A 26106-nucleotide genomic window follows, 5' to 3' on the forward strand; every position below is an offset into this window, starting at 1 on the left:
AACCATTCCCATCAGAATCTACAAAACCATTCCCATCAGCATCTACAAAACCATTCCCATCAGCATCTACAAAACCATTCCCATCAGAATCTACAAAACCATTCCCATCAGAATCTACAAAACCATTCCCATCAGCATCTACAAAACCATTCCCATCAGCATCTACAAAACCATTCCCATCAGCAGTGCCGAATGACGAGCGACGTTTCAGCCTCCTGAAGCTCATCAAGTGCTATTTGCGGCGTTGAATGAGGCCAGACTTACCAACCTCACTTTTCTTTGTACTGAGCGGGACATAGACATCGACGAAGACAAAATGGTTGGCAGGTTTGCCAACATGAAGGAGAGGAGGAGGATGTTTTAAAACGGAACCTTGATTTGTTCACCTTTTGGGATTATTATTTTGTTCTATTGAATGTATGATGCAGGCCCGGAGCCAGAACGAATCAGTTTGTTCTATTGAATGCAGACCCGGAGCCAGAACGAATCAGTTTGTTCTATTGAATGCAGACCCGGAGCCAGAACGAATCAGTTTGTTCTATTGAATGCAGACCCGGAGCCAGAACGAATCAGTTTGTTCTATTGAATGCAGACCCGGAGCCAGAACGAATCAGTTTGTTCTATTGAATGCAGACCCGGAGCCAGAACGAATCAGTTTGTTCTATTGAATGCAGACCCGGTGCCAGAACGAATCAGTTTGTTCTATTGAATGCAGACCCCAGAACGAATCAGTTTGTTCCAGAACCAGAATCAGTTTGTTCTATTGAATGCAGACCCGGTGCCAGAACGAATCAGTTTGTTCTATTGAATGCAGACCCGGAGCCAGAACGAATCAGTTTGTTCTATTGAATGCAGACCCGGTGCCAGAACGAATCAGTTTGTTCTATTGAATGCAGACCCGGTGCCAGAACGAATCAGTTTGTTCTATTGAATGCAGACCAGTTTGTTCGGAATGCCAGAACGAATCAGTTTGTTCTATTGAATGCAGACCCGGTGCCAGAACGAATCAGTTTGTTCTATTGAATGCAGACCCGGTGCCAGAACGAATCAGTTTGTTCTATTGAATGCAGACCCGGAGCCAGAACGAATCAGTTTGTTCTATTGAATGCAGACCCGGTGCCAGAACGAATCAGTTTGTTCTATTGAATGCAGACCCGGTGCCAGAACGAATCAGTTTGTTCTATTGAATGCAGACCCGGTGCCAGAACGAATCAGTTTGTTCTATTTAATGCAGACCCGGTGCCAGAACGAATCAGTTTGTTCTATTGAATGCAGACCCGGTGCCAGAACGAATCAGTTTGTTCTATTGAATGCAGACCCGGTGCCAGAAAGACAGGCATGTTTTTTCATGGGACATCTTATGTGTGCACGCGCTTGTGCATTTACAGATGTTTTAATGGCTGTAATAGTAATGAATAGTAAAGTTTGGGGAAGCTTTATCCTACCATTTCTACCGATCTGTGGGCCAGTTTGCACATTTTCTCTGAACAGTTTCGTTTCAATAATAACGTTTTTGTTTCTCGCAATCATTGTCACGTTGTTAACCGTGCAAATCTGCAGTAAAATTATACAAATCTAAAAGTTAAAATGTGACTATGCGGAGAGCACCAGCCTCTGCCATATGGACATACTGATACACCGTGATCCGTTGGTGACTAAAGACATGAGAGCATAGAACTCAGAGATGCAGCAGTAAGCCTATAACTTCTATCGTCAGCTAAGTCAAATACAGTAAATAGGCCTAAAGCCAACAAATGAAAACACTAGAAAATGTCCTGTTAAAAATTCAATCACATTCAGCTCTCTATTCCGCCTTTCTGCCTCTCTATCTGTCCTGACTTGAGCTATCGCTAGCGAACATGCAACATTGTATTAACTAGCCTATTCCGGGCCCTCAGAGTTTCCTGCGCCAGTGAGCTCGGAACAGAAAGATGTTTTTTTAAATTACTTTTATACTGGATATATGGGACCATTAGATCACGATATTTAGCTTTTCAAACGGTTTGGTGATTATCGAGGCCGGGACTGTTGGAAACATTTTCAGATACTGAGGAATTATGATTCGCAATGGATGTTAAAAAACAGACCTAGTTGACTTGTGTGAGGCAAAGAAAAAAATGTGTGGTGGACGTGGTCAGCCAATCAGAAATCAGACGTTACCAAATGGGTGCTTTCCTACATACAGTAGATCTATTTGTCTGCTAAATGAGCACTTCATGCGCTGCGATAAATGGTTTTGCGTGCTGTTGTCCATGGTGCCGACCATCTACAGAGCTCTATTCCGGGCCGCTGCGCCAGTGAGCTTTGTAGAAAGATGTTTTTTGTCCGTTTATACTGTGGGACCATCTAGATCAGAGCTTTTCAAACTTTGGTGATTATCGAGGCCGCTGCGGAAACATTTTCAGAACTGAGTGTGCTGTCCGTGGTGGATGTCTAAAAACAGACCTAGTTGACTTGTGTGAGAAAGAAAAATGTGTGCTGTCCGTGGTGCAGCCATCTAAATCAGAGCACTCCCGTGCCGCTGCGTAGATCTATTTGTCTGCTAAATGAACGAATGTTTTGTGCTGTCCATGGTGCCGACCATCTACAGAGCTCTCCCGGCCGCTGCGCTTTGTAGAACGATGAGTGCTGTCCGTGGTGCAGACCATCTACAGAGCACTCCCGGCCGCTGCGCTTTGTAGAACGATGTGTGCTGTCCGTGGTGCCGACCATCTACAGAGCACTCCCGGCCGCTGCGCTTTGTAGAACGATGTGTGCTGTCCGTGTTGCATTAAAACATTGTATTGATTCACGGCTGACTGGCAACCTGTTTTCCTTTTTTTTATTGCGCCACCTTGTGGTCTGGAGTATTTCATCTGTGGTTACATAACAAGCTAAATACCGACACTGGGCAGAGGTGCTAAGTACCTATCTGCAGTCAGATTTCTCTGTGTGTCTGACCCTTAACCCTTAAGATGTGCATACCTTCATGAGTGTAGAGGTGATTGAACCAAAACTCCAAAGATCGCAAGCTGAAACAGGGAAAAACACAAGAGATAAACAAGAAAGGAGTCAGTTACTTTGTATCGCTATGGAAACCAATACTGATTTAGAGCCTTAAGGTTTGTGACAGTGAGAGGGAGATACAGTACTGTACAGGAGGGAGACACAGAGTACAGGACTGTTAGTGATGACTACTAGAATTCGGTAACATAGAGGTAGTGTACTCACTTGAGCAGTCCGAAGATGAATGCGTTGAGTCTCATACTGTGGCTGGTGAACTCTGAGTACTGGGACACTTTGGAGAACAGGCTGTGGAGAACACGGGTGGATGGTCCTGAGGGAGAGAGGGAGGTTAGGATTAAAACTCCTGCATTGTAAGACGATTTATTCGAATGTTACCTTGACAATTAAATATTTGATTCAGTGGTGCAGTGGAGGGTGTACGCAGGTATACGCCACATAACCCACTCACTTCTTAATCCCCACTGATCCGTATCAAAGTAGTGTAGTGGAGGTGTACGCCATATAAATTAATAAGGCTGATGAAATAGCTCTGAATGTTTACCTTAAAATGTTGATAAACTATTATTTCTTCACATTTTAGGCGCTGCAATGTACACGTGGCAGTAGGCCTACGTGTGAATGTTCCCAAACACCTTTCTAAAATGCGCTGCACACATGCGAGCGGTTTCATGGACGGAGATGGAAATGTCCGTTAGAAAGAGGAGGGAGAAGGGATTAAAGATGAAATAACTACCATGGGGTTGCTAATAATGACTAGGATCATTCCTGTGGCTGCTCGACAATGAAAGAACGTTGCCAGAAAACCAATAGAACAGGAAAATGCACGCCTACCTGTCAGAATGATATCATATCACTGTTTCTCATCCAGGTTTTCACAACAGGGCACTTTTTCCTTCGCTGGGCGGGTCATTTGGGAAAATCTTGGGCAAATTAAGAGGAAACCCACTGCTCCAGCCACTACTACACCATAGACTGTTTTAGCTGGTTGTATTATAATCCTACATTTCATTTGTTTTGCAGCATTGATCAGCATTGTTAAGACCATTGCCATCGTATTATCAAAACATAATGAAAATCACCCACTTACGTCTTCTAATGAAGCAGTAAGGCCCGAATAAGGGTGTGGTATATGGCCAATATACCACGGCTAAGGGCTGTCATTAAGCACGTGCCAAGACACCAGGGACAGTCTGTCATATCTGGTGTAATTCTCCTGTCTTATCTGATGTCCTGTGTGATCTTAGGTACAGTATGTTCCCTCTAATTATCATATCTCTCTCTCTCTCCCCCCTCCTGGAGGACCCGAGCCCTAGGACCATCCCTCAGAACTACCTGACCTGTTCACCGGTCATGCTGCCTTGTCCCGAATGTGCTATTTTGACCATCTCTCTCTTTCCACCAGGTTCCAGGGCTTATGGCCTTAAAATGATCATCATCACCATCATCATCATCATCATCACCATCACCATCATCATCACCTAGTTGTGTGGAGGCCTCTACCAGGCTCCAGGGCTGGTTGCGTCTTTGTCCTATGATCAGGTCCAGGACGTAGGCCTTCAGCCCATCCCCCAGCACCTCCCTTAGAGCTGGACACAGGTACTTCAGGATCAGGTGACCCACGTTGGGACTCACCCAACTGTTACCCAGCTTCGCCTGTAAGGGGGAGGGGTGGAGAAAAAAGGAAAAAGGTAGAGGAGGAACGAGGACAAGAGCAGAGAAGAGAGCGGGAGCACGAGAACAACAGATAGAGAGGAGAAAGGGGGAGTGACCAAGAGAGAGGAGAAAGGGGGAGTGACCAAGAGAGAGGAGAAATGGGGAGTGACCAAGAGAGAGGAGAAAGGGGGAGTGACCAAGAGAGAGGAGAAAGGGGGAGTTACCAAGAGAGAGGAGAAAGGGGGAGTGACCAAGAGAGAGGAGAAAGGGGAGTGACCAAGAGAGAGGAGAAATGGGGAGTGACCAAGAGAGAGGAGAAATGGGGAGTGACCAAGAGAGAGGAGAAAGGGGGAGTGACCAAGAGAGAGGAGAAAGGGGGAGTGACCAAGAGAGAGGAGAAAGGGGGAGTGACCAAGAGAGAGGAGAAAGGGGAGTGACCAAGAGAGAGGAGAAAGGGGGAGTGACCAAGAGAGAGGAGAAAGGGGAGTGACCAAGAGAGAGGAGAAATGGGGAGTGACCAAGAGAGAGGAGAAAGGGGGAGTGAACAAGAGAGAGGAGAAAGGGGGAGTGACCAAGAGAGAGGAGAAAGGGGGAGTGACCAAGAGAGAGGAGAAAGGGGGAGTGACCAAGAGAGGAGAAAGACAACAAGAGAGAGGAGAAAGGGGGAGTGACCAAGAGAGAGGAGAAATGGGGAGTGACCAAAAGAGAGGAGAAATGGGGAGTGACCAAGAGAGAGGAGAAAGGGGGAGTGACCAAGAGAGAGAGAAAGGGGAGTGACCAAGAGAGAGGAGAAAGGGGGAGTGACCAAGAGAGAGGAGAAAGGGGGAGTGACCAAGAGAGAGGAGAAATGGGGAGTGACCAAGAGAGAGGAGAAATGGGGAGTGACCAAGAGAGAGGAGAAAGGGGGAGTGACCAAGAGAGAGGAGAAAGGGGAGTGACCAAGAGAGAGGAGAAATGGGGAGTGACCAAGAGAGAGGAGAAAGGGGAGTGACCAAGAGAATGGAGACAGGGGGAGTGACCGAGAGAGGAGAAAGACAACAAGAGAGAGGAGAAAGGGGGAGTGACCAAGAGAGAGGAAAAATGGGGAGTCCCCAAGAGAGAGGAGAAAGGGGGAGTGACCAAGAGAGAGGAGAAAGGGGGAGTGACCAAGAGAGAGGAGAAAGGGGGAGTGACCAAGAGAGAGGAGAAAGGGGGAGTGACCAAGAGAGAGGAGAAATGGGGAGTGACCAAGAGAGAGGAGAAAGGGGGAGTGACCAAGAGAGAGGAGAAAGGGGGAGTGACCAAGAGAGAGGAGAAAGGGGGAGTGACCAAGAGAGAGGAGAAAGGGGGAGTGACCAAGAGAGAGGAGAAAGGGGGAGTGACCAAGAGAGAGGAGAAAGGGGGAGTGACCAAGAGAGAGGAGAAAGGGGGAGTGACCCAGAGAGAGGAGAAAGGGGGAGTGACCAAGAGAGAGGAGAAAGGGGGAGTGACCAAGAGAGAGGAGAAAGGGGGAATGACCAAGAGAGTGGAGAAATGGGGAGTGACCAAGGGAGAGGAGAAAGGGGAGTGGCCAAGAGAGAGGAGAAAGGGGGAGTGACCAAGAGAGAGGAGAAAGGGGAGTGACCAAGGGAGAGAAGAAAGGGGGAGTGACCAAGAGAGAGGGGTAAGGGGGAGAAAAAATACATTGACGTTTATTTATGAAAAGAGATAAACATTGTAATGTTGTAAAAAAACAACAGTCTACTATAGAAACCAAAAGGATGAAATAGAACAGTATTATCACACAGTAAAATACCTTAACATCAGGGTCCCGACTGGTGCCAAAATGAGCTACGATTAAATCTACTGCTGTATTAATGGCTTTGACTAAACCTGAGAGAGAGAGACAGAGAGAGAGAGAGAGAGAGAGGAGGGAGAGAGAAGAAGGGGGGAGGAATGTAAAGAGGTAGTCAATTACAAGAGGCACTTCACATGTCAAACAGCCTCTCAGCAGTAAGTATGGTCTAATACAGTCACCTGCTTTTATCTGACTGTTATCACCCTCTTTCCATTTTCCACAATGACAATCAGATAGTCACCAATGGCCAACCTCAAAGCAGAAAACTTTCATTCGCAAGGCTTGAAAGTAGAGGGACATTTCTTCATTAACTATCTACTTCAGTTTGCTACCATGCACACAGCATGCTACTGTATATGTTGTTTGTGGCATATTAAACAGTAGGGCTTTTAAGATGGGTTGGAGTCAACATTCTGTTTTCCATTACAGACACTTTCTAATAGCTCCAGAAGCTTCTGAGTCCCCAGCGGGAGTTAAAGTGGGGCTCGATTGAAGGACCCTTCAGTACCGACATCAAAGGCCTAGAGACACGCACACACTCAGAGAGAGAGAGAGAAACGGGGAGGGAGAGAGAGAAAGTGAGAGAGAGAGAGAGAGAGGGGGGAGAGAGAGAAAGTGAGAGAGAGAAAGAGAGAGGGGGAGAGAGATGGGAGAGAGAGAGAGGGAGAGAGAGAGAGAGAGAGAGAAAGTGAGAGAGAGAGAGAGAGAGGGGGAGAGAGAGAAAGTGAGAGAGAGAAAGAGAGAGGGGGAGAGAGATGGGAGAGAGAGAGAGTGAGAGAGAGAGAGAGAGAGAAAGTGAGAGAGAGAGAGAGGGGAGAGAGAGAAAGTGAGAGAGAGAAAGAGGAGGGTGGAGAGAGATGGGAGAGAGAGAGAGGGAGAGAGAGAGAGAGAGAGAAAGTGAGAGAGAGAGAGAGAGAGAGGGGGAGAGAGAGAAAGTGAGAGAAAGGGATGTCAAGAGGGAGAAAGAGAGATGGGAGAGAGAGCGCTAGAGAGAGAGAGAGAGAGAGAAAGAAAGAAAGAAAGAAAGAAAGAAAGAAAGAAAGAAAGAAAGAAAGAAAGAAAGAGAGAGAGAGAGAGAAAAAAAGAAAGAAAGAAAGAAAGAGAGAAAGAAAGAGAGAGAGAAAGAGAAAAGACTCCACTCCGTATACAGCAGTAAAGGGAAGGAGGAGCAGTCAAAGGGTTTTAATACTGTACATAATGTAGCCTTTATTACCTTCTCTCTCCATTCCATGTGATATGACTGAAGGCTACGCTTCATCGTTTATGCATGGCTTTCTCCCGATCAAACAATGAATGTAATGGAGAAAAATGTTATTTGAATACATACATACACTGTATTTACAATAGTATGTGGACACCCCTTCAAATTAGTGGATTCGGCTATTGCTGCCACACCCGTTGCTGACAGGTGTATAAAATCGAGCACACAGCCATGCAATCTCCATAGACAAACATTGGCAGTAGAATGGCCTTACCGAAGAGCTCAGTGACTTTCAACGTGGCGCCGTCATAGGATGCCACCTTTCCAACAAGTCAGTTCAAGTCAAATTTCTGCCCAGCTAGAGCTGCCCCAGTCAACTGTAAGTGCTGTTATTGTGAAGTGGAAATGTCTAGGAGCAACAACGGCTCAGCCGTGACGTGATAGGCTACAAAAGCTCACATAATGGCACGGCCGAGTGCTGAAGCGCATAGCGTGTAAAAATTGTCAGTCCTCGGTTGCAACACTCACTACTGAGTTCCTAACTGCCTCTGGAAGCAATGTCGGCACAATAACTGTTCGTCAGGAGCTTCATGAAATGGGTTTCCATGGCCGAGCAGCCACCCACAAGCATAAGATCACCATGCGCAATACCAATCGTCAGCTGGAGTGGTGTAAAGCTCGCCGCCATTGGACTCTGGAACAGTGGAAGCACGTTCTCTGGAGTGATGAATCACGCTTCACCATCTGGCAGTCCGACCGAGGAATCTGGGTTTGGTGGATACCAGGAGAACGCTACCTGCCCGAATGCATAGTGCCAACTGTAAAGTTTGGTGGAAGAGGACTAATGGTCTGGGGCTGTGGATACCAGGAGAATGCTAGGCCCCTTAGTTCCAGTGAAGGAATAAAATGACATTCTAGACCATTCTATGCTTCCAACTTTGTGGAACTTTGTGGAAGAAGGGTCCATACAGAAATGGTTTGTCGAGATCGGTGTGGAAGAACTTGACTGGCCTTCACAAAACTCTGACCTCAACCCCTTCGAACAATTGGAGCATTGACTGCGAGCCGGGTGTAATCACCCAACATCAGTGCCCGACCTCACTAATGCTCTTGTGGCTGAATGGAAGCAAGTCCCTGCAGCAATGTTCCAACATCTAGTGGAAAGCCTTCCAGAGAAGAGAGGAAGCTGCTGTGGCAGCAGAGGGGGGACCAACTCCATATAAATACACACGATTTTGGGATGAGATGTTCGACAAGCAGGTGTCAACATACTTTTGGTCATGTAGTGTACATACATACGTACATACACACACACACACACACACACACACACACACACACACACACACACACACACACACACACACACACACACACACACACACACACACACACACACACACACACACACACACACACACACACACACAAACACACACACACACATATACAAACTACACCACTCCTAGTGGCTGTCTCACCTCTCTTCTGCTGCAGGTCCACAGCGATGTGGGACTGTGAGGAAGAGGAGGATGACGAGGAAGAGGAGGCATCCGGAGAGAGACAGAACTCTTCTGGAGGACGCTCGGTCAGGGAAAAGTAGTCTGGCAGGAAGTCACTGTAGTACTGCTGCAGCTGCTTCACAGACTGGCCTGAGAACACACACACGTAGGATGAGTACACACACACATAGGATAAGAACACACACACGTAGGATAAGAACACACACAGGTAGGATGAGTACACAAACACGTAGGATAAGAACACACACAGGTAGGATAAGTACACACACACGTAGGATAAGTACACAAACACGTAGGATGAGTACACACAGGTAGGATAAGTACACACACACGTAGGATAAGAACACACACAGGTAGGATAAGTACACACACACGTAGGATGAGTACACACACACGTAGGATGAGTACACACACACGTAGGATAAGTACACACACACGTAGGATGAGTACACACACACGTAGGATATGTACACACACACGTAGGATAAGTACACACAGACGTAGGATGAGTACACACACACGTAGGATATGTACACACACACGTAGGATAAGTACACACAGACGTAGGATAAGTACACACACACGTAGGATGAGTACACACAGACGTAGGATGAGTACACACACACGTAGGATATGTACACACACACGTAGGATAAGTACACACAGACGTAGGATGAGAAAACACACACGTAGGATATGTACACACACACGTAGGATAAGTACACACAGACGTAGGATGAGAAAACACACATGCTCGACATACACTCATCACACACACTGTCAGCGATGTCTTTGGACACTATACATGAATAAACACACACACACAGGCACGTGCACAGATAGGGTCTACCTGCCATTTTGCCCTCCCACTCGCCAAATGCCCTTTTCAGTGGTGGTATAATTATGATATTTTTTATACAGTTTTTGTTGTTTTTCTTCTGAACCTACTGACCCCAAGTTGTTGTTTGACGTCATCAAGTTCACCAGCCCCTACCCTTACCCTGTCCGTTGACCTGTACGGAGCTGTGCCCGGTTGTGCCCTTTTCCCAGGCTGCCCTGTGTCATGACTCTCCTGTGAAGATGTGAAGAATCAGGTTACAGTGGGTCCGCTCTTACAGCTCTCTCTCTCTCCCGCAGAGTGGGAGAGGTGGAGGTGGCAGCTTTATGGTGGTCGTAAAATACTCTGCCTCTGGGCACTGTAGTATTGGGATTGGAATGTGTGACTGTGGGACATAGAGAGAGACTTGCCAAAAAGTCCTACATCCCCAAAATTGGAGGATTTTTTTTTGAGAATGTGGAACAGAGAAGTGTTTGTTTCATTTTGTGACCTCATGAAGGACAGGAGAAACACATTAATGTTTCTTTGTTTGTATACAGTACTCAATTATGGGATTTGCATCTGAACGTTGTATCAAATAAATGATTAAGCATAAGAATACTTTTGGAAAGTTAATGTGATCTTAGTCCGCTAAATTAGAAGTATTTCTCATAGTAACTTATCAGTGGCCACGCACAGAGACTATACCCAAACTTCATGGAACGACCCTTTTCCACAGAGGTAATAAAAGGACTCATGACAAAATGTAAATTTAGTCACGAGAACGCAGGGACGGGGTTCCCACGTTGAAATGGCTACCACTCTATAGACCAAGCAGACTAATGCGGCAGATGTTGCAAAATGGTTTAGACAATAGAAACCAATAGATTGCTACAGAAAGAGCAAATCCTCAACGCAGCTTTACCAGTCTGCAGCTGAAAACGTGTGTAAGTCTAAGATGAGGATACGGACAACCGCGCAAGCATCTATTCTAACAGATCAATTCTAAGAACAATGGTACTCTGAAAGGTCCATTCGTTATCGAACGACCGAATGATACGCCTGACGTATCCATTATAACAAGCTACAACTACGAAAGACTTTGATCTCGGGTGGACAAACCAGATACTTTCTGTTGACTCACTATGCAGCAGAAGAACCGGCGATCACAGAGAGGCACAACAAAGCATACACCTGTAAATATGAAATTGCAATTTCTTTTCGAATGAGCGGCTGTGCATGTTCAAAATATTAACATTCCCATGAGTGTAGTCAACTGTATGTATGTGGGTCCACTCAGTTTCCCACTCTTGAACTGCCCCCACCCCTTTCCTTTGTCTAAAAAGCCATCATATCGGGTTAGCCCTCCTTGGGACTTTTCAGTGTATCATGTGAGTAACCAATGTATAACTATTGTGTGTGTGTGTTTATGTAATTCCGTGATTGGTTAGTTAGTAAATAAATAATTAAGCCTGATTCATGATCTATGCTAGGGCTGGTACAGATGTCCAAGGTTTTGCGACATTCAGGAATGAGACTGACGAGGTAATAATACATTAATGGAAGACTGTAATCGATAAGATAATAAAATATCTGAGAGATCCCCAGGTCAACCCCCTCTCATGTTCTGGTACCTCAGAGCTCCCCAGGTCACCTCCTCTCATGTTCTGGTACCTCAGAGCTCCCCAGGTCACCTCCTCTCATGTTCTGGTACCTCAGAGATCCCCAGGTCACCCCCTCTCATGTTCTGGTACCTCAAAAGCTCCCCAGGTCAACCCCCTCTCATGTTCTGGTACCTCAGAGATCCCCAGGTCAACCCCTCTCATGTTCTGGTACCTCAGAGCTCCCCAGGTCACCTCCTCTCATGTTCTGGTACCTCAGAGCTCCCCAGGACAACCCCCTCTCATGTTCTGGTACCTCAGAGCTCCCCAGGTCAACCCCCTCTCATGTTCTGGTACCTCAGAGCCCCCAGGTCAACCTCCTCTCATGTTCTGGTACCTCAGAGCTGCCCAGGTCAACCCCTTTCATGTTCTGGTACCTCAGAGCTCCCCAGGTCAACCCCTCTCATGTTCTCATACCTCAGAGCTCCCCAGGTCAACCCCTCTCAAGTTCCGGTACCTCAGAGCTCCCAGGTCACGTCCTCTCATGTTCTGGTACCTCAGAGCTCCCCAGGTCAACCCCCTCTCATGTTCTGGTACCTCAGAGCCCCCAGGTCAACCTCCTCTCATGTTCTGGTACCTCCGAGCTCCCCAGGTCAACTCCCTTTCATGTTCTGGTACCTCAGAGCTCCCCAGGTCAACCTCCTCTCATGTTCTGGTACCTCAGAGCTCCCCAGGTCAACCCCATCTCATGTTCTGGTACCTCAGAGCTCCCCAGGTCAACCTCCTCTCATGTTCTGGTACCTCAGAGCTCCCCAGGTCAACCTCCTCTCATGTTCTGGTACCTCAGAGATCCCCAGGTCAACCCCCTCTCATGTTCTGGTACCTCAGAGATCCCCAGGTCAACCCCTCTCATGTTCTGGTACCTCAGAGATCCCCAGGTCAACTCCCTCTCATGTTCTGGTACCTCAGAGATCCCCAGGTCAACCCCCCCTCTCATGTTCTGGTACCTCAGAGATCCCCAGGTCAACCCCCCTCTCATGTTCTGGTACCTCAGAGATCCCCAGGTCAACCCCTCTCAAGTTCCGGTACCTCAGAGCTCCCCAGGTCAACCCCTCTCATGTTCTGGTACCTCAGAGCTCCCCAGGTCAACCCCTCTCATGTTCTGGTACCTCAGAGCTCCCCAGGTCAACTCCCTCTCATGTTCTGGTACCTCAGAGATCCCCAGGTCAACCCCCTCTCATGTTCTGGTACCTCAGAGCTCCCCAGGTCAACCCCATCTCATGTTCTGGTACCTCAGAGCTCCCCAGGTCAACCTCCTCTCATGTTCTGGTACCTCAGAGCTCCCCAGGTCAACCCCCTCTTATGTTCTGGTACCTCAGAGATCCCCAGGTCAACCCCCTCTCAAGTTCTGGTACCTCAGAGCTCCCCAGGTCAACCCTCCCGTTTGAAGTTTGCAGACTGGCACTACGGACAGAACCGTGGGAACGTTTCCCTAGTCAGCGCCATTAGTAGTGCAATGCCCCTTAAAGTGTTGCCAGTGTGGCGGGGTGGGGGATGCTTTCGTTTTGAAATGGCCTAAAATGAGCGAGAAAAAGGCCATTCTTGAACATGGGGTGAGACATTGTTACTAATTTGTAAATAAAGTTTGTTTGTTATTTTGAATGATTTATTTCTGTTTTTAGATAGAGAAAAAACAATAACCTACTGTCATCTCACGGGTCTCCCAGTCAAGGCCAGCACGGGTATTGAACCAGCATCTGTAGCAACATAGCTTGCACTTAAACCGTTGCACCACTCAGGCGTGTACAATGTTACTGGTCGGGAGTGGCCTACAGTACTACAGTAAGACCAAAATAATTTGATAAAAACCTTAGTGTAACAACAGTTTTAGTAAATAATACTGAAGTTGTGCACAATTATCAGTTTCTATTTAGGTTTATGTCGCCCATTCATTGTCAGTTAGATACACAGTAGGACCCAAAAGCATAATCAGTACTCTAACTCCCCCTTGTGGTGGTCTGGAGCATGAAGTGGTGACGCAGGGTATCGTACTAAACCACAAATTACCTCTAAGTATGGCGGCGTAAACTTGCAACTTTTAAAGGAGGAATCACTGTACAAACTAGCCTTTAGTCTTGAACTCTTTGGTTGTTTAGTAGATGGCCTCACATGTGAATCCTTAAAGAGATGGGTGGGGCTAAAGCTTAAGAGGGTGTGAACAAAGCTGAATGGGTGTAGATAAAGAAGAGCTCTCCAGTAGGTACCAAAAATTCAAGGTCCATTTTCTCAGAAGTTGATCAACTTTCAAAGCAGAATGACTTTCCCATTGTTCCTGAGCTGTAGTGTATGAAGTACCATTCTGTAGCTCTGAGTCTCTACTTTTATCCAATGTAAAAAACACAGTTTCAAATTTTGCTACATAAGTCCGAATCGAGCCGGTCGGTCACATAATACTAAAATATACATACGAGCCAGTCATATACCATTAGTTAAACAATTATGAATATTAGGCTATAGTATGAAGTTATTATTTAAGAGCATTGAAGATGAGTCACAATCAGTAAAGAAATATAGTAGCTAGCTAACTAGCATATTTACATAGACATCAGCTGACAGCTCACCTTCACAATCAGTAAAGAAATATAGTAGCTAGCTAACTAGCATATTTACATCAATCATCAACATCAGCTGATGCACCTTCTGTTCCAGATGTCAATCATGTCTTTAGAGGAGGCAGTGTAACTAGCTGGCTTATAATTTGTGATGATTGTGGTGTTAAAGAAATAATATTTAAAAAATATAAAAAAATGGCTGTGCACGGCCCCACACGCACACACACGCACACACACACACACACACGCACACACACACACACACACACACACACACACACACACACACACACACACACACACACACACACACACAGCGCCTGATCAATAGGGTTAGTAGTATATGAACACCATTGAGTCGTCCCAGGGAGGTGTGACCACTAGAGGCCGGAGGGAAGTCGAACACGTTCCGTCGTGTGATTCGCTGACCAACGGCCCCGCCCCTACGACCGTTCCCGTCCAGACTGCCTGATAGAGGCGGATCGCCTGACCCTGCAGAGCCCCCCAAGGAACACCTCTCCACCCCTAATGGGTTCTTTCGACGATACTCCCTCCATTTCAGAGTCTGTGGAGAGAGGTGGTGCCCTGTAAGGGAGGATGGATGGAGGAGGGGATACGGGGATGGAGGACACGGAGAAAAAATACGAGGGGTTTGGAGGGATGCACGGAGAGACGAGAAGAGAGTTGGGTGGGATAAGAGAAGGAGAAAATATAGAGGTAATGGTAGAAAGAGGGAGATGAGAGAGGAAGGTAGGTTTTCATGTGGAGGATTGGGGAAAGCAAGATTAAACGAGAAGTGAGAGGTAGATGAAGTGTACATGGGAGAAGGCAGAGGAAGAGGAGCGTTGAAATTGAGAGAGAGAGAGAGATAGGGTGAGTGTACATGGGAGAAGGCAGAGGAAGAGGTGCGTTGAAAGAGAGATGGGGTGAGTGTACATGGGAGAAGGCAGAGGAAGAGGCGTGTTGAAAGAGAGATGGGGTGAGTGTACATGGGAGAAGGCAGAGGAAGAGGAGCATTGAAATTGAGAGAGAGAGAGAGAGAGAGAGAGAGAGAGAGAGAGAGAGGGTGAGTGTACATGGGAGAAGGCAGAGGAAGAGGCGCGTTGAAATTGAGAGAGAGAGAGAGAGAGAGAGATAGGGTGAGTGTACATGGGAGAAGGCAGAGGAAGAGGCGCGTTGAAATTGAGAGAGAGAGAGAGAGAGAGATGGGGTGAGTGTACATGGGAGAAGGCAGAGGAAGAGGCGCGTTGAAATTGAGAGAGAGAGAGAGAGATGGGGTGAGTGTACATGGGAGAAGGCAGAGGAAGAGGCGCGTTGAAATTGAGAGAGAGAGAGAGAGAGAGAGAGAGAGAGAGATAGGGGTGAGTGTACATGGGAGAAGGCAGAGGAAGAGGAGCATTGAAATTGAGAGAGAGAGAGAGAGAGATGGGGTGAGTGTACATGGGAGAAGGCAGAGGAAGAGGCGCGTTGAAATTGAGAGAGAGAGAGAGAGAGAGAGAGAGAGAGAGAGAGAGAGAGAGAGAGGGTGAGTGTACATGGGAGAAGGCAGAGGAAGAGGCGCGTTGGAATTGAGAGAGAGAGAGAGAGAGAGAGAGATAGGGGTGAGTGTACATGGGAGAAGGCAGAGGAAGAGGCGAGAAATTGGAATTGAGAGAGAGAGAGAGAGATAGGGTGAGTGTACATGGGAGAAGGCAGAGGAAGAGGCGAGTTGAAAGAGAAGAGAGAGAGAGAGAGATGGGGTGAGTGTACATGGGAGAAGGCAGAGGAAGAGGCGTGTTGAAAGAGAGATGGGGTGAGTGTACATGGGAGAAGGCAGAGGAAGAGGCGAGTTGAAAGAGAAGAGAGAGAGAGAGAGATGGGGTGAGTGTACATGGGAGAAGGCAGAGGAAGAGGAGCGTTGAAATTGAGAGAGAGAGAGAGATGGGGTGAGTGTACATGGGAGAAGGCAGAGGAAGAGGCGAGTTGGAATTGAGAGAGAGAGAGAGAGAGAGAGAGATAGGGGTGAGTGTACATGGGAGAAGGCAGAGGAAGAGGCGAGTTGGAATTGAGAGAGAGAGAGAGAGATGGGGTGAGTGTACATGGGAGAAGGCAGAGGAAGAGGCGCGTTGAAATTGAGAGAGAGAGAGAGAGAGATGGGGTGAGTGTACATGGGAGAAGGCAGAGGAAGAGGAGCGTTGAAATTGAGAGAGAGAGAGAGAGATGGGGTGAGTGTACATGGGAGAAGGCAGAGGAAGAGGCGCGTTGAAATTGAGAGAGAGAGAGAGAGAGAGAGAGAGAGAGAGAGAGATAGGGTGAGTGTACATGGGAGAAGGCAGAGGAAGAGGAGCATTGAAATTGAGAGAGAGAGAGAGAGAGAGAGGGAGAGAGTACATGGGAGAAGGCAGAGGAAGAAGGCAGAGGAAGAGGCGAGTTGAGAGAGAGAGAGAGAGAGAGAGATAGGGTGAGTGTACATGGGAGAAGGCAGAGGAAGAGGCGAGTTGGAATTGAGAGAGAGAGAGAGAGAGAGATAGGGTGAGTGTACATGGGAGAAGGCAGAGGAAGAGGAGCATTGAAGAGAGAGAGAGAGATAGGGTGAGTGTACATGGGAGAAGGCAGAGGAAGAGAGATAGGGTGTTGAGAAGAGAGGAGAGAGAGATGGGGTGAGTGTACATGGGAGAAGGCAGAGGAAGAGGCGAGTTGAAAGAAAAGAGAGAGAGATGGGGTGAGTGTACATGGTAAGGAAAGGAGGATAAGCAAAAGAAAGGATGGGTGAAAGTGACAAAGAAAGAAAAGAGAGAGAGAGAGTCACCAAACGTATATGGTATATCTGTTGAATCACCATGAGAGGTGAGTAGGAATTAAAGAAACAGTAGAATCAGTAGGAACCAGTAGAATCCATTAAAAGAAGACATGGGGGGCTGACCAACCCACCATCCAACAAACCCCACTGACACAACCACATACAGTACAAACCCTTGACCGGACCACACTGAAACAGAGACACCTACCATGTTGTGTCCTAGGCCCTGGTCCTCTGCTCCCCTCCTGGGAGTCTAATGTCGTCTCCTCGTATCCCAGCGAAGTCTCACTGTCCTGGGGAACGGCCGGTAAAGTGGGCAGGGTCCCACGGTGGTGGTGGTGACCCTGCACCTGGCCCTGCACAGGAGGCAACATGGGGGGCACCGCACCCCGCTTCACCCCCAATGTTGGGGGCGGAGGTGTGGGTGGCAGAGGGACAGCTGCCGCTGGTGAAGGGGTATGGTGAAGGGGCAGGAGCCCGGTGGAGAGGGGGCAGGAGAGGCTACGGGTTGGCTGGGGGCTGGGGGTACAGGTAGAACAGGTCCCTGAGCTGGATGTCAATCCCTGGAGGCGGACCGGGGAATAGCTACCCAGTGGCGAGGGCCGGACCGAGCCAGGACCGAGGCTAGCCACTGCTGACACCATCCCATCACCACCACTACCCTGGCACCAACGCATCGAGTCTTCCCCTGGGTCGTTGGCGCCTTCACCCCCCTCCGGACCTCCAGAAGGCCCTCCACCCCGGGCCTGCATCCCAGAGACGTAGCCTGTCAGCAAGGGAAGCAGGGGCTGGGGCGGCTTGGAGAACTGGTGGTGGAAGGTGAAGGGTTGAATGGGGAGGGTGGTGGGACGCTGGTCTTTAGTGTAACGCACCACTGCTGAGCTGGATGAAGAGCTGGAGAGACCACCTGGATGCAGAGAGAGAGAGAGAGAGAGAAAGACAGAGAGAGAGACAGAGAGAGAGAGAGACAGAGAGAGAGACAGAGAGAGAGAGAGAGAGAGAGACAGAGAGAGAGACAGAGAGAGAGAGAACAGAGAGAGAGAGAGAGACAGAGAGAGAGAGAGAGAGAGAGAGAGAGAGAGAGAGAGAGAGAGAGACAGAGGCCAGGAAAGGTTAACATTTACAGTTCGCACAAACCATATGCCCTGATAATAACTGTAACACAGTAACCACATCAGCCATTACCCAGTCTGATAATAACTGTAAAACAGTAACCACATCAGCCATTACCCAGTCTGATAATACCTGTAAAACAGTAATTGTATCAGCCATTACCCAGTCTGATAATACCTGTAAAACAGTAATTGTATCAGCCATTACCCAGTCTGATAATACCTGTAAAACAGTAATTGTATCAGCCATTACACAGTCTGTATTACAAAGCTAGCATTTAAGTAAATATTACATGTAATATTTTGTAAACATGTCGGGAAAATAAAGGTTAAGTTGAATTGATTCACAGAGACAAACACAAATTGCCCAGTCATGATCCAGTAAGCTGCTACAGTCAACAGACAGAGAGTTGTCAGTACAAACAGCCCAGACTGCCCTTCAAGAGACACAGTATACTATGACACACACACACACACGGCCGGGGAGAGAAGACCTGAATAAAACTGCGTCACTCTGTCCTATAGCAGAAGCACCAGAGATCGAAGAACAGCCATTTTTCTTCTTTCTGTCTCTCTGTGTGTATTAGTGGTGCGTATCAGTGGTGTGAGCATGAATTTCAGCATGTGTGTTTGGTTCCACAATCCGGTCGCTGTGTGATCCACAGGGGTGTGTGGGAGGTCGAGCAGCGACATTGCGCAAGCTGTTTGTCTCTTTTCCTCCGTCATGGAATGTCAGTCAGCCTGGGTGCAGTAACACATCTCTGTCACAAGGAGCAGTGTTGAGCGATGGATGTAGTAACATGTTTTAACCAAAGGGGCAGTGTTGAGCTATGTGATGTTGTAAAATGTTTTAACCAAAGAGTTAGTGTAGAACTGTGGGTGTAGTAACATCACTCAGCCACAGAGGCAGTGCTGAGCAATGGTTGCAGTGACAGATGCCAAAACAACACAGCCAGGACTGTGCTCTGAGGATAGAAACAATGCCTCTACCTCTCATCTATATCTATAGCCATCTCCCTGTCTCAGTTATATCTCTAGCCATCTATCTTTCTCAGCTATATCTCTAGCCATCTCTCTCTCAGCTATATCTCTAGCCATCTCCCTCTCTCAGCTATATCTCTAGCCATCCCTCTCTCAGCTATATCTCTAGCCATCTCTCTCTCATCTATATCTCTAGCCATCTCTCTCTCTCTCATCTATATCTCCAGCCATGTCCATCTCCATCTCTCATCTATATATCTAGCCATCTCTCTCTCTCTCATCTATATCTCTAGCCATCTCTCTCTCTCATCTATATCTCTAGCCATCTCTCTCTCTCATCTATATCTCTAGCCATCTCTCTCTCTCATCTGTATCTAGCCATCTCTCATCTCTCAGCCATGTCCATCTCCATCTCTCATCTATATCTCTAGCCATCTTTCTCTCTCTCAGCTATATCTCTAGCCATCTCCTCTCTCATCTATATCTCTAGCCATCTCTCTCTCTCTCATCTATATCTCCAGCCATGTCCATCTCCATCTCTCATCTATATATCTAGCCATCTCTCTCTCTCTCATCTATATCTCTAGCCATCTCTCTCTCTCATCTGTATCTCTAGCCATCTCTCTCTCTCATCTATATCTCTAGCCATCTCTCTCTCTCTCATCTATATCTCCAGCCATGTCCATCTCCATCTCTCATCTATATATCTAGCCATCTTTCTCTCTCTCATCTATATCTCTAGCCATCTCTCTCTCTCATCTGTATATCTAGCCATCTCTCTCATCTACATCTCTAGCCATCTCTCTCTCAACTATATTGCTAGCCATCCAACTCTCTCATCTACAGTGGGGAGAAGAAGTATTTGATTCACTGACGATTTTGCAGGTTTTCCTACTTACAAAGCATGTAGAGGTCTGTAATTTTTATCATCCTGAAAAATCCTGAAAATCACATTGTATGATTTTTAAGTAATTAATTTGCATTTTATTGCATGACATAAGTATTTGATACATCAGAAAAGCAGAACTTAATATTTGGTACAGAAACCTTTGTTTGCAATTACAGAGATCATACGTTTCCTGTAGTTCTTGACCAGGTTTGCACACACTGCAGCAGGGATTTTGGCCCACTCCTCCATACAGAACTGTTCCAGATCCTTCAGGTTTCGGGGCTGTCGCTAGGCAATACGGACTTTCAGCTCCCTCCAAAGATTTTCAATTGTGTTCAGGTCTGGAGACTGGCTAGGCCACTCCAGGACCTTGAGATGCTTCTTACGGAGCCACTCCTTAGTTGCCCTGGCTGTGTGTTTCAGGTCGTTGTCATGCTGGAAGACCCAGCCACGACCCATCTTCAATGCTCTTACTGAGGGAAGGAGGTTGTTGGCCAAGATCTCGAGATACATGGCCCCATCCATCCTCCCCTCAATACGGTGCAGTAGTCCTGTCCCCTTTGAAGAAAAGCATCCCCAAAGAATGATGTTTCCACCTCCATGCTTCCCGGTTGGGATGGTGTTCTTGGGGTTATACTCATCCTTCTTCTTCCTCCAAACACGGCGAGTGGAGTTTAGACCAAAAAGCTCTATTTCTATCTCATCAGACCACATGACCTTCTCCCATTCCTCCTCTGGATCATCCAGATGGTCATTGGCAAACTTCAGATGGGCCTGGAGATGCGCTGGCTTGAGCAGAGGAACCTTGCGTGTGCTGCAGGATTTTAATCCATGACGGCGTAGTGTGTTACTAATGGTTTTCTTTGAGACTGTGGTCCCAGCTCTCTTCAGGTCAGTGACCAAGTCGTGCCGTGTAGTTCTGGGCTGATCCCTCACCTTCCTCATGATCATTGATGCCCCACGAGGTGAGATCTTGCATGGAGCCCCAGACCGAGGGTGATTGACCGTCATCTTGAACTTCATCCATTTTCTAATAATTGAGCCAACAGTTGTTGCCTTCTCACCAAGCTGCTTGCCTATTGTCCTGTAGCCCACCCCAGACTCTTGCAGGTCTACAATGTTATCCCTGGTGTCCTTACACCCTCTCTGGTCTTGGCCATTGTGGAGAGGTTGGAGTCTGTTTGATTGAGTGTGTGGACAGTTGTCTTTTATACAGGTAACGAGTTCAAACAGGTGCAGTTAATACAGGTAATGAGTGGAGAACAGTAAGGATTCTTAAAGAAAAACGAACAGGTCTGTGAGAGCCGGAATTCTTACTGGTTGGTATGTGATCAAATACGTAAGTCATGCAATAAAATGCAAATTAATGACTTAAAAATCATACATTGTGATTTTCTGGATTTTTGTTTTAGATTCCGTCTCTCACAGTTGAAGTGTACCTATGATAAAAATGACAAAACCTGCAAAATCGGCAGTGTATCAAATACTTGTTCTCCCCACTGTATATCTCCCTCTCTCATCTCTAGTCATGTCCCTCTCTCATCTATATCTATAGCCAACTCCCTCTCTCACCAATAGCAAGCAATAGCAGCAATCCCCCTATATTACCTACATCTCTAGCCATCTCCCACTCTCAGATACATCTCTAGCCATCTCCCTCTCTCATCTTGATCTCTAGCCATCTCCCTCTCTCATCTACATCTCTAGCCATCTCCCTCTCTCAGATATATCTCTAGCCATCTCCCTCTCTCATATACATCTCTAGCCATCTCTCTCTAATCTATATCTCTAGCCATGTCCCTCTCTCATCTCTAGTTATGTCCCTCTCTCATCTACATCTCTAGCCATCTCCCTCTCTCATCTACATCTCTAGCCATCTCCCTCTCTCATCTACATCTCTAGCCATCTCTCTCTCTCAGATATATCTCTAGCCATCTCCCTCTCTCATCTACATCTCTAGCCATCTCCCATCTACATCTCTAGCCATCTCCCTCTCTCATCTACATCTCTAGCCATCTCCCTCTCCCATCTATATCTCTAGCCATCTCCCTCTCTCATCTACATCTCTAGCCATCTCTCTCTCTCAGATATATCTCTAGCCATCTCTCTCTCTCAGATATATCTCTAGCCATCTCCCTCTCTCATCTACATCGCTAGCCATCTCCCTCTCTCATCTATATCTCTAGCCATCTCTCTCTCAGCTATATCTCTAGCTATCTCCCTCTCTCATCTATATCTCTAGCCATGTCCCTCTCTAATCTCCAGTCATGTCCCTCTCTCATCTATATCTCTAGCCATCTCCCTCTCCCTCTCTCATCTCTAGACTCTAGTCCTTCTCTCATCTGTACACTCACCCCATCTGCTCTCTGTCATCTCTCTCTCTTTTTCATTCCCTCTCTCGCTGTCATCTCCTCTCTCTCTCACCCCTTTCTCTCCTTATTCATGGATGAATCAATTATCTAGCTAAGCATTCCTTGCCAGGTCACCTCTCCTGTAGGCATCATTAAAGGGAAGGGAAAGGGGATACCTAGTCAGTTGCACAACTGAATGCATTCTTCTGCATTTAACCCAACCTCCCTGAATCAGAGAAGGGCTACCTTATTAATGGATGTCCACAGCATCATAGCAAACACAACTTCTAAAGACTACACAACACATTGCAGTAGACCAATGCAATTGAATGTAGTATGTATGATATTAATAACTAGTGATGGGCATTTGAAATGATTTCACAATTGAATAATATCATGATATTTTTCTGATATCCGTATAGTTGAAATACATGTGTTTTAAAGATATATATTTTTGCGACTTCAATGGAGACTTGATCGCGTGACTCGGGAGAGAGCTGGTGCGCCGAGCTCCGCTTGTTTCAGCAGAAGATGAGGAAGTGGCAGGAGAGGAGCAGGGGCCTGTGTGTGTTATAGTCTGTGTGTGTTACAGTCTGTGTGTGTTACATGGAGGGAGAGAGAGAGAGAGACTTGTAGCAGCCATAGGTTATCTGCCTGGCTTGACTGCCTCCCATTGTTGTAAAGAAGCTAGCTAGCTACAGTAGCCAACTAAGTGAAGGGCTCCACAAAGTCTCCCACGGATGGTTTGCGTAGCTCCCTACATAGATCTACGTACTTTTGTGCGGCTGAATTTTTGGAATGTGACGCAAACAGAGCTCCGTAGCTCCTCCTACCTTATCCAGCTCCTAATATTTAGAATAATATTGTTGTTTTGTGCTAAAAGATTTTAAAAAATGAATTCTTACTAAAGCCAATTTTATAGTATAGTTTCACCAGGTCTGTTACGCCCTGACCTTAGATAGCTCTATTTTTCTATATATTTTGGTTAGGTCAGGGTGTGACTAGGGTGGGTACTCTAGGTTTGTATGTCTAGGGTTTTTTGTACATTCTATGTTTTGTTTTTCTATGTTGGCTTGATATGGTTCCCAATCAGAGACAGCTGTTTATCGTTGTCTCTGATTGGGGATCATATTTAGGCAGCCACTTTTTCCCCACTTTCTGGTATATTGTCTACAGTTAGGTGCCTGAGTGCACAACAGTAGCTTCACGTTTCGTTTGGTTGTTTGTTTGTTGTTTGTTGTTTTGGTGAGTTTCAGTTCATTAAAAATACGTGGAGCTCTATTCACACTGCGCCTTGGTGTCAAGTCATTTTTTTATCAATGTTCATAAATTCCAATGATCTTTATCTGTCTGATACCCAGAGGTTGTAAAGTTCTGGTCTTAAATATAACAGACAGAATTCCCAGCTCACAATTGATCAGATCCCGATTTATTTGCGAGAGTTTTCACAAATACATTCCTTTTATACCATCCTAACCTACGCACATACATACACACCAACATAGGGATTTTCTCATGAGTCTCACCACAGTTTATAAACCCCTCAGCTGACAGTTCCAAGCTCCCCCAGATACTAGAGCTCTGGAGGAGTTCTCCCTGTCCTCTCTTATCTCCACAGATTTACATCCCGGGTCGGTTCCAACGTAGGTTAATGATCCTCTCCGTTCTCTTTCTACCCCCACATACACTCCTTTCTTCCTAGGTACATGCCATATAACCTCTGATCCCTAATGGTTCAGTTTCTGAGTAGAATTATTTAATCATTCATGTTAAACTTTGATAAAATCTCTTAACACTTGGTCTCATCATTACGACGATCGTGACAAGGTCATCTAACTGCAGGCATTTAAACGTTACCATGCACAGCAACAGGAAGCCAGGGAGACATGCACTTAACCAAATCCCCTACGTTAATCTTGAAATATAACTGCGACTTCAGTCTCCAAATTGTGACTTTTTTTCTCAAAATGAAATTTTGAGTTTATTCTCAAATAATTGGCACTTTATTCTAAAGAATATTGCTACTTTCATAAAGTGCAAAACATAATAACATAATAATCCAAGTACCAACACCCATCGCTGACTGTACACATGGAGGAGCTGACTGTACACATGGAGCAGCTACCTGTACACATGGAGCAGCTGACTGTACACACGGAGCAGCTAACTGTACACATGGAGCAGCTGGAGCAGCTACCTGTACACATGGAGCAGCTACTGTACACACGGAGCAGCTGACTGTACACACGGAGCAGCTGACTGTACACATGGACAGCTACCTGTACACATGGAGCAGCTGACTGGAGCAGCTGACCTGTACACATGGAGCAGCTGACTGTGCACATGGAGCAGCTACCTGTACACACGGAGCAGCTGACTGTACACATGGAGGAGCTGACTGTACACATGGAGCAGCTACCTGTACACATGGAGCAGCTGACTGTACACATGGAGCAGCTGACTGTGCACATGGAGCAGCTGACTGTACACATGGAGCAGCTGACTGTACACATGGAGCAGCTACCTGTAAACACGGAGCAGCTGACTGTACACACGGAGCAGCTACCTGTAAACACGGAGCAGCTGACTGTACACATGGAGCAGCTGACTGACTGGAGCAGCTGACTGTACACATGGAGCAGCTGACTGTACACACGGAGCAGCTACCTGTAAACACGGAGCAACTGTACACATGGAGCAGCTGACTGTACACATGGAGCAGCTGACTGTACACATGGAGCAGCTGACTGTACTGTAAACACATGACTGTACACATGGAGCAGCTGACTGTACACACGGAGCAGCTGACTGTACACATGGAGCAGCTGACTGTACACACGGAGCAGCTACCTGTAAACACGGAGCAGCTGACTGTACACATGGAGCAGCTGACTGTACACATGGAGCAGCTGACTGTACACATGGAGCAGCTGACTGTACACACGGAGCAGCTGAAACACGGAGCAGCTGACTGTACACATGGAGCAGCTGACTGTACACACGGAGCAGCTGACTGTACACATGGAGCAGCTGACTGTACACATGGAGCAGCTGACTGTACACATGGAGCAGCTGACTGTACACATGGAGCAGCTGACTGTACTGTGGAAGCTGACTGTACACACGGAGCAGCTGACTGTACACACGGAGCAGCTGACTGTACACATGGAGCAGCTGACTGTACACATGGAGCAGCTGACTGTACACATGGAGCAGCTACCTGGAGCAGCTGACTGTACACATGGAGCAGCTGACTGTACACATGGAGCAGCTGACTGTACACATGGAGCAGCTGACTGTACACATGGAGCAGCTGACTGTACACATGGAGCAGCTGACTGTACACATGGAGCAGCTGACTGTACACACGGAGCAGCTGACTGTACACATGGAGCAGCTGACTGAGCACATGGAGCAGCTACCTGTACACATGGAGCAGCTGACTGCAGTGCAGCTTTGATTGACCGACAATAAAAACAAGCTACATGCATGAAACAGGTGTCTCAGCTACCGGTACGCATTTTTTATCGGGTGCACTCATAAAAACTGTCATAAAACTGTTGTTTTATATAAAATAAAATAATTATGTTATGGTCTATCCTATTAGGCTGTAGGAGTAACCACATTTCCATCCACAGTTTTTATGCAAGTTAAGTCATACTGTATGAGAAAAACAAATCATGACAACATTGATGGAAACAGGGAGTTTCGATACAATTTTCTAAATGCTGACAGATTATTTAATTAGTTTGTTCGACATGGTGG

General features: G+C 46.8%; 1 protein-coding gene across 1 annotated transcript in view; it reads right to left on the minus strand.

The window, feature by feature from the left end:
- LOC112263895 (iporin) overlaps window positions 1-26106 on the minus strand; it is a 63193-nt gene that overhangs the window by 8998 nt on the left and 28089 nt on the right. Inside the window, exons 6-12 of the mRNA XM_042308332.1 lie at window positions 17217-17915; window positions 14581-15132; window positions 9158-9328; window positions 6434-6510; window positions 4485-4659; window positions 3211-3316; window positions 2965-3011 (exon numbers count right to left, since the gene is read on the minus strand). Of these exons, the coding sequence (XP_042164266.1) occupies window positions 2965-3011; window positions 3211-3316; window positions 4485-4659; window positions 6434-6510; window positions 9158-9328; window positions 14581-15132; window positions 17217-17915 (1827 nt within the window). The remainder of the gene's footprint in view (window positions 1-2964; window positions 3012-3210; window positions 3317-4484; window positions 4660-6433; window positions 6511-9157; window positions 9329-14580; window positions 15133-17216; window positions 17916-26106) is intronic.

Source organism: Oncorhynchus tshawytscha, linkage group LG28 (genome assembly GCF_018296145.1).
Source record: "Oncorhynchus tshawytscha isolate Ot180627B linkage group LG28, Otsh_v2.0, whole genome shotgun sequence".
Lineage (NCBI taxonomy): Eukaryota > Metazoa > Chordata > Actinopteri > Salmoniformes > Salmonidae > Oncorhynchus > Oncorhynchus tshawytscha.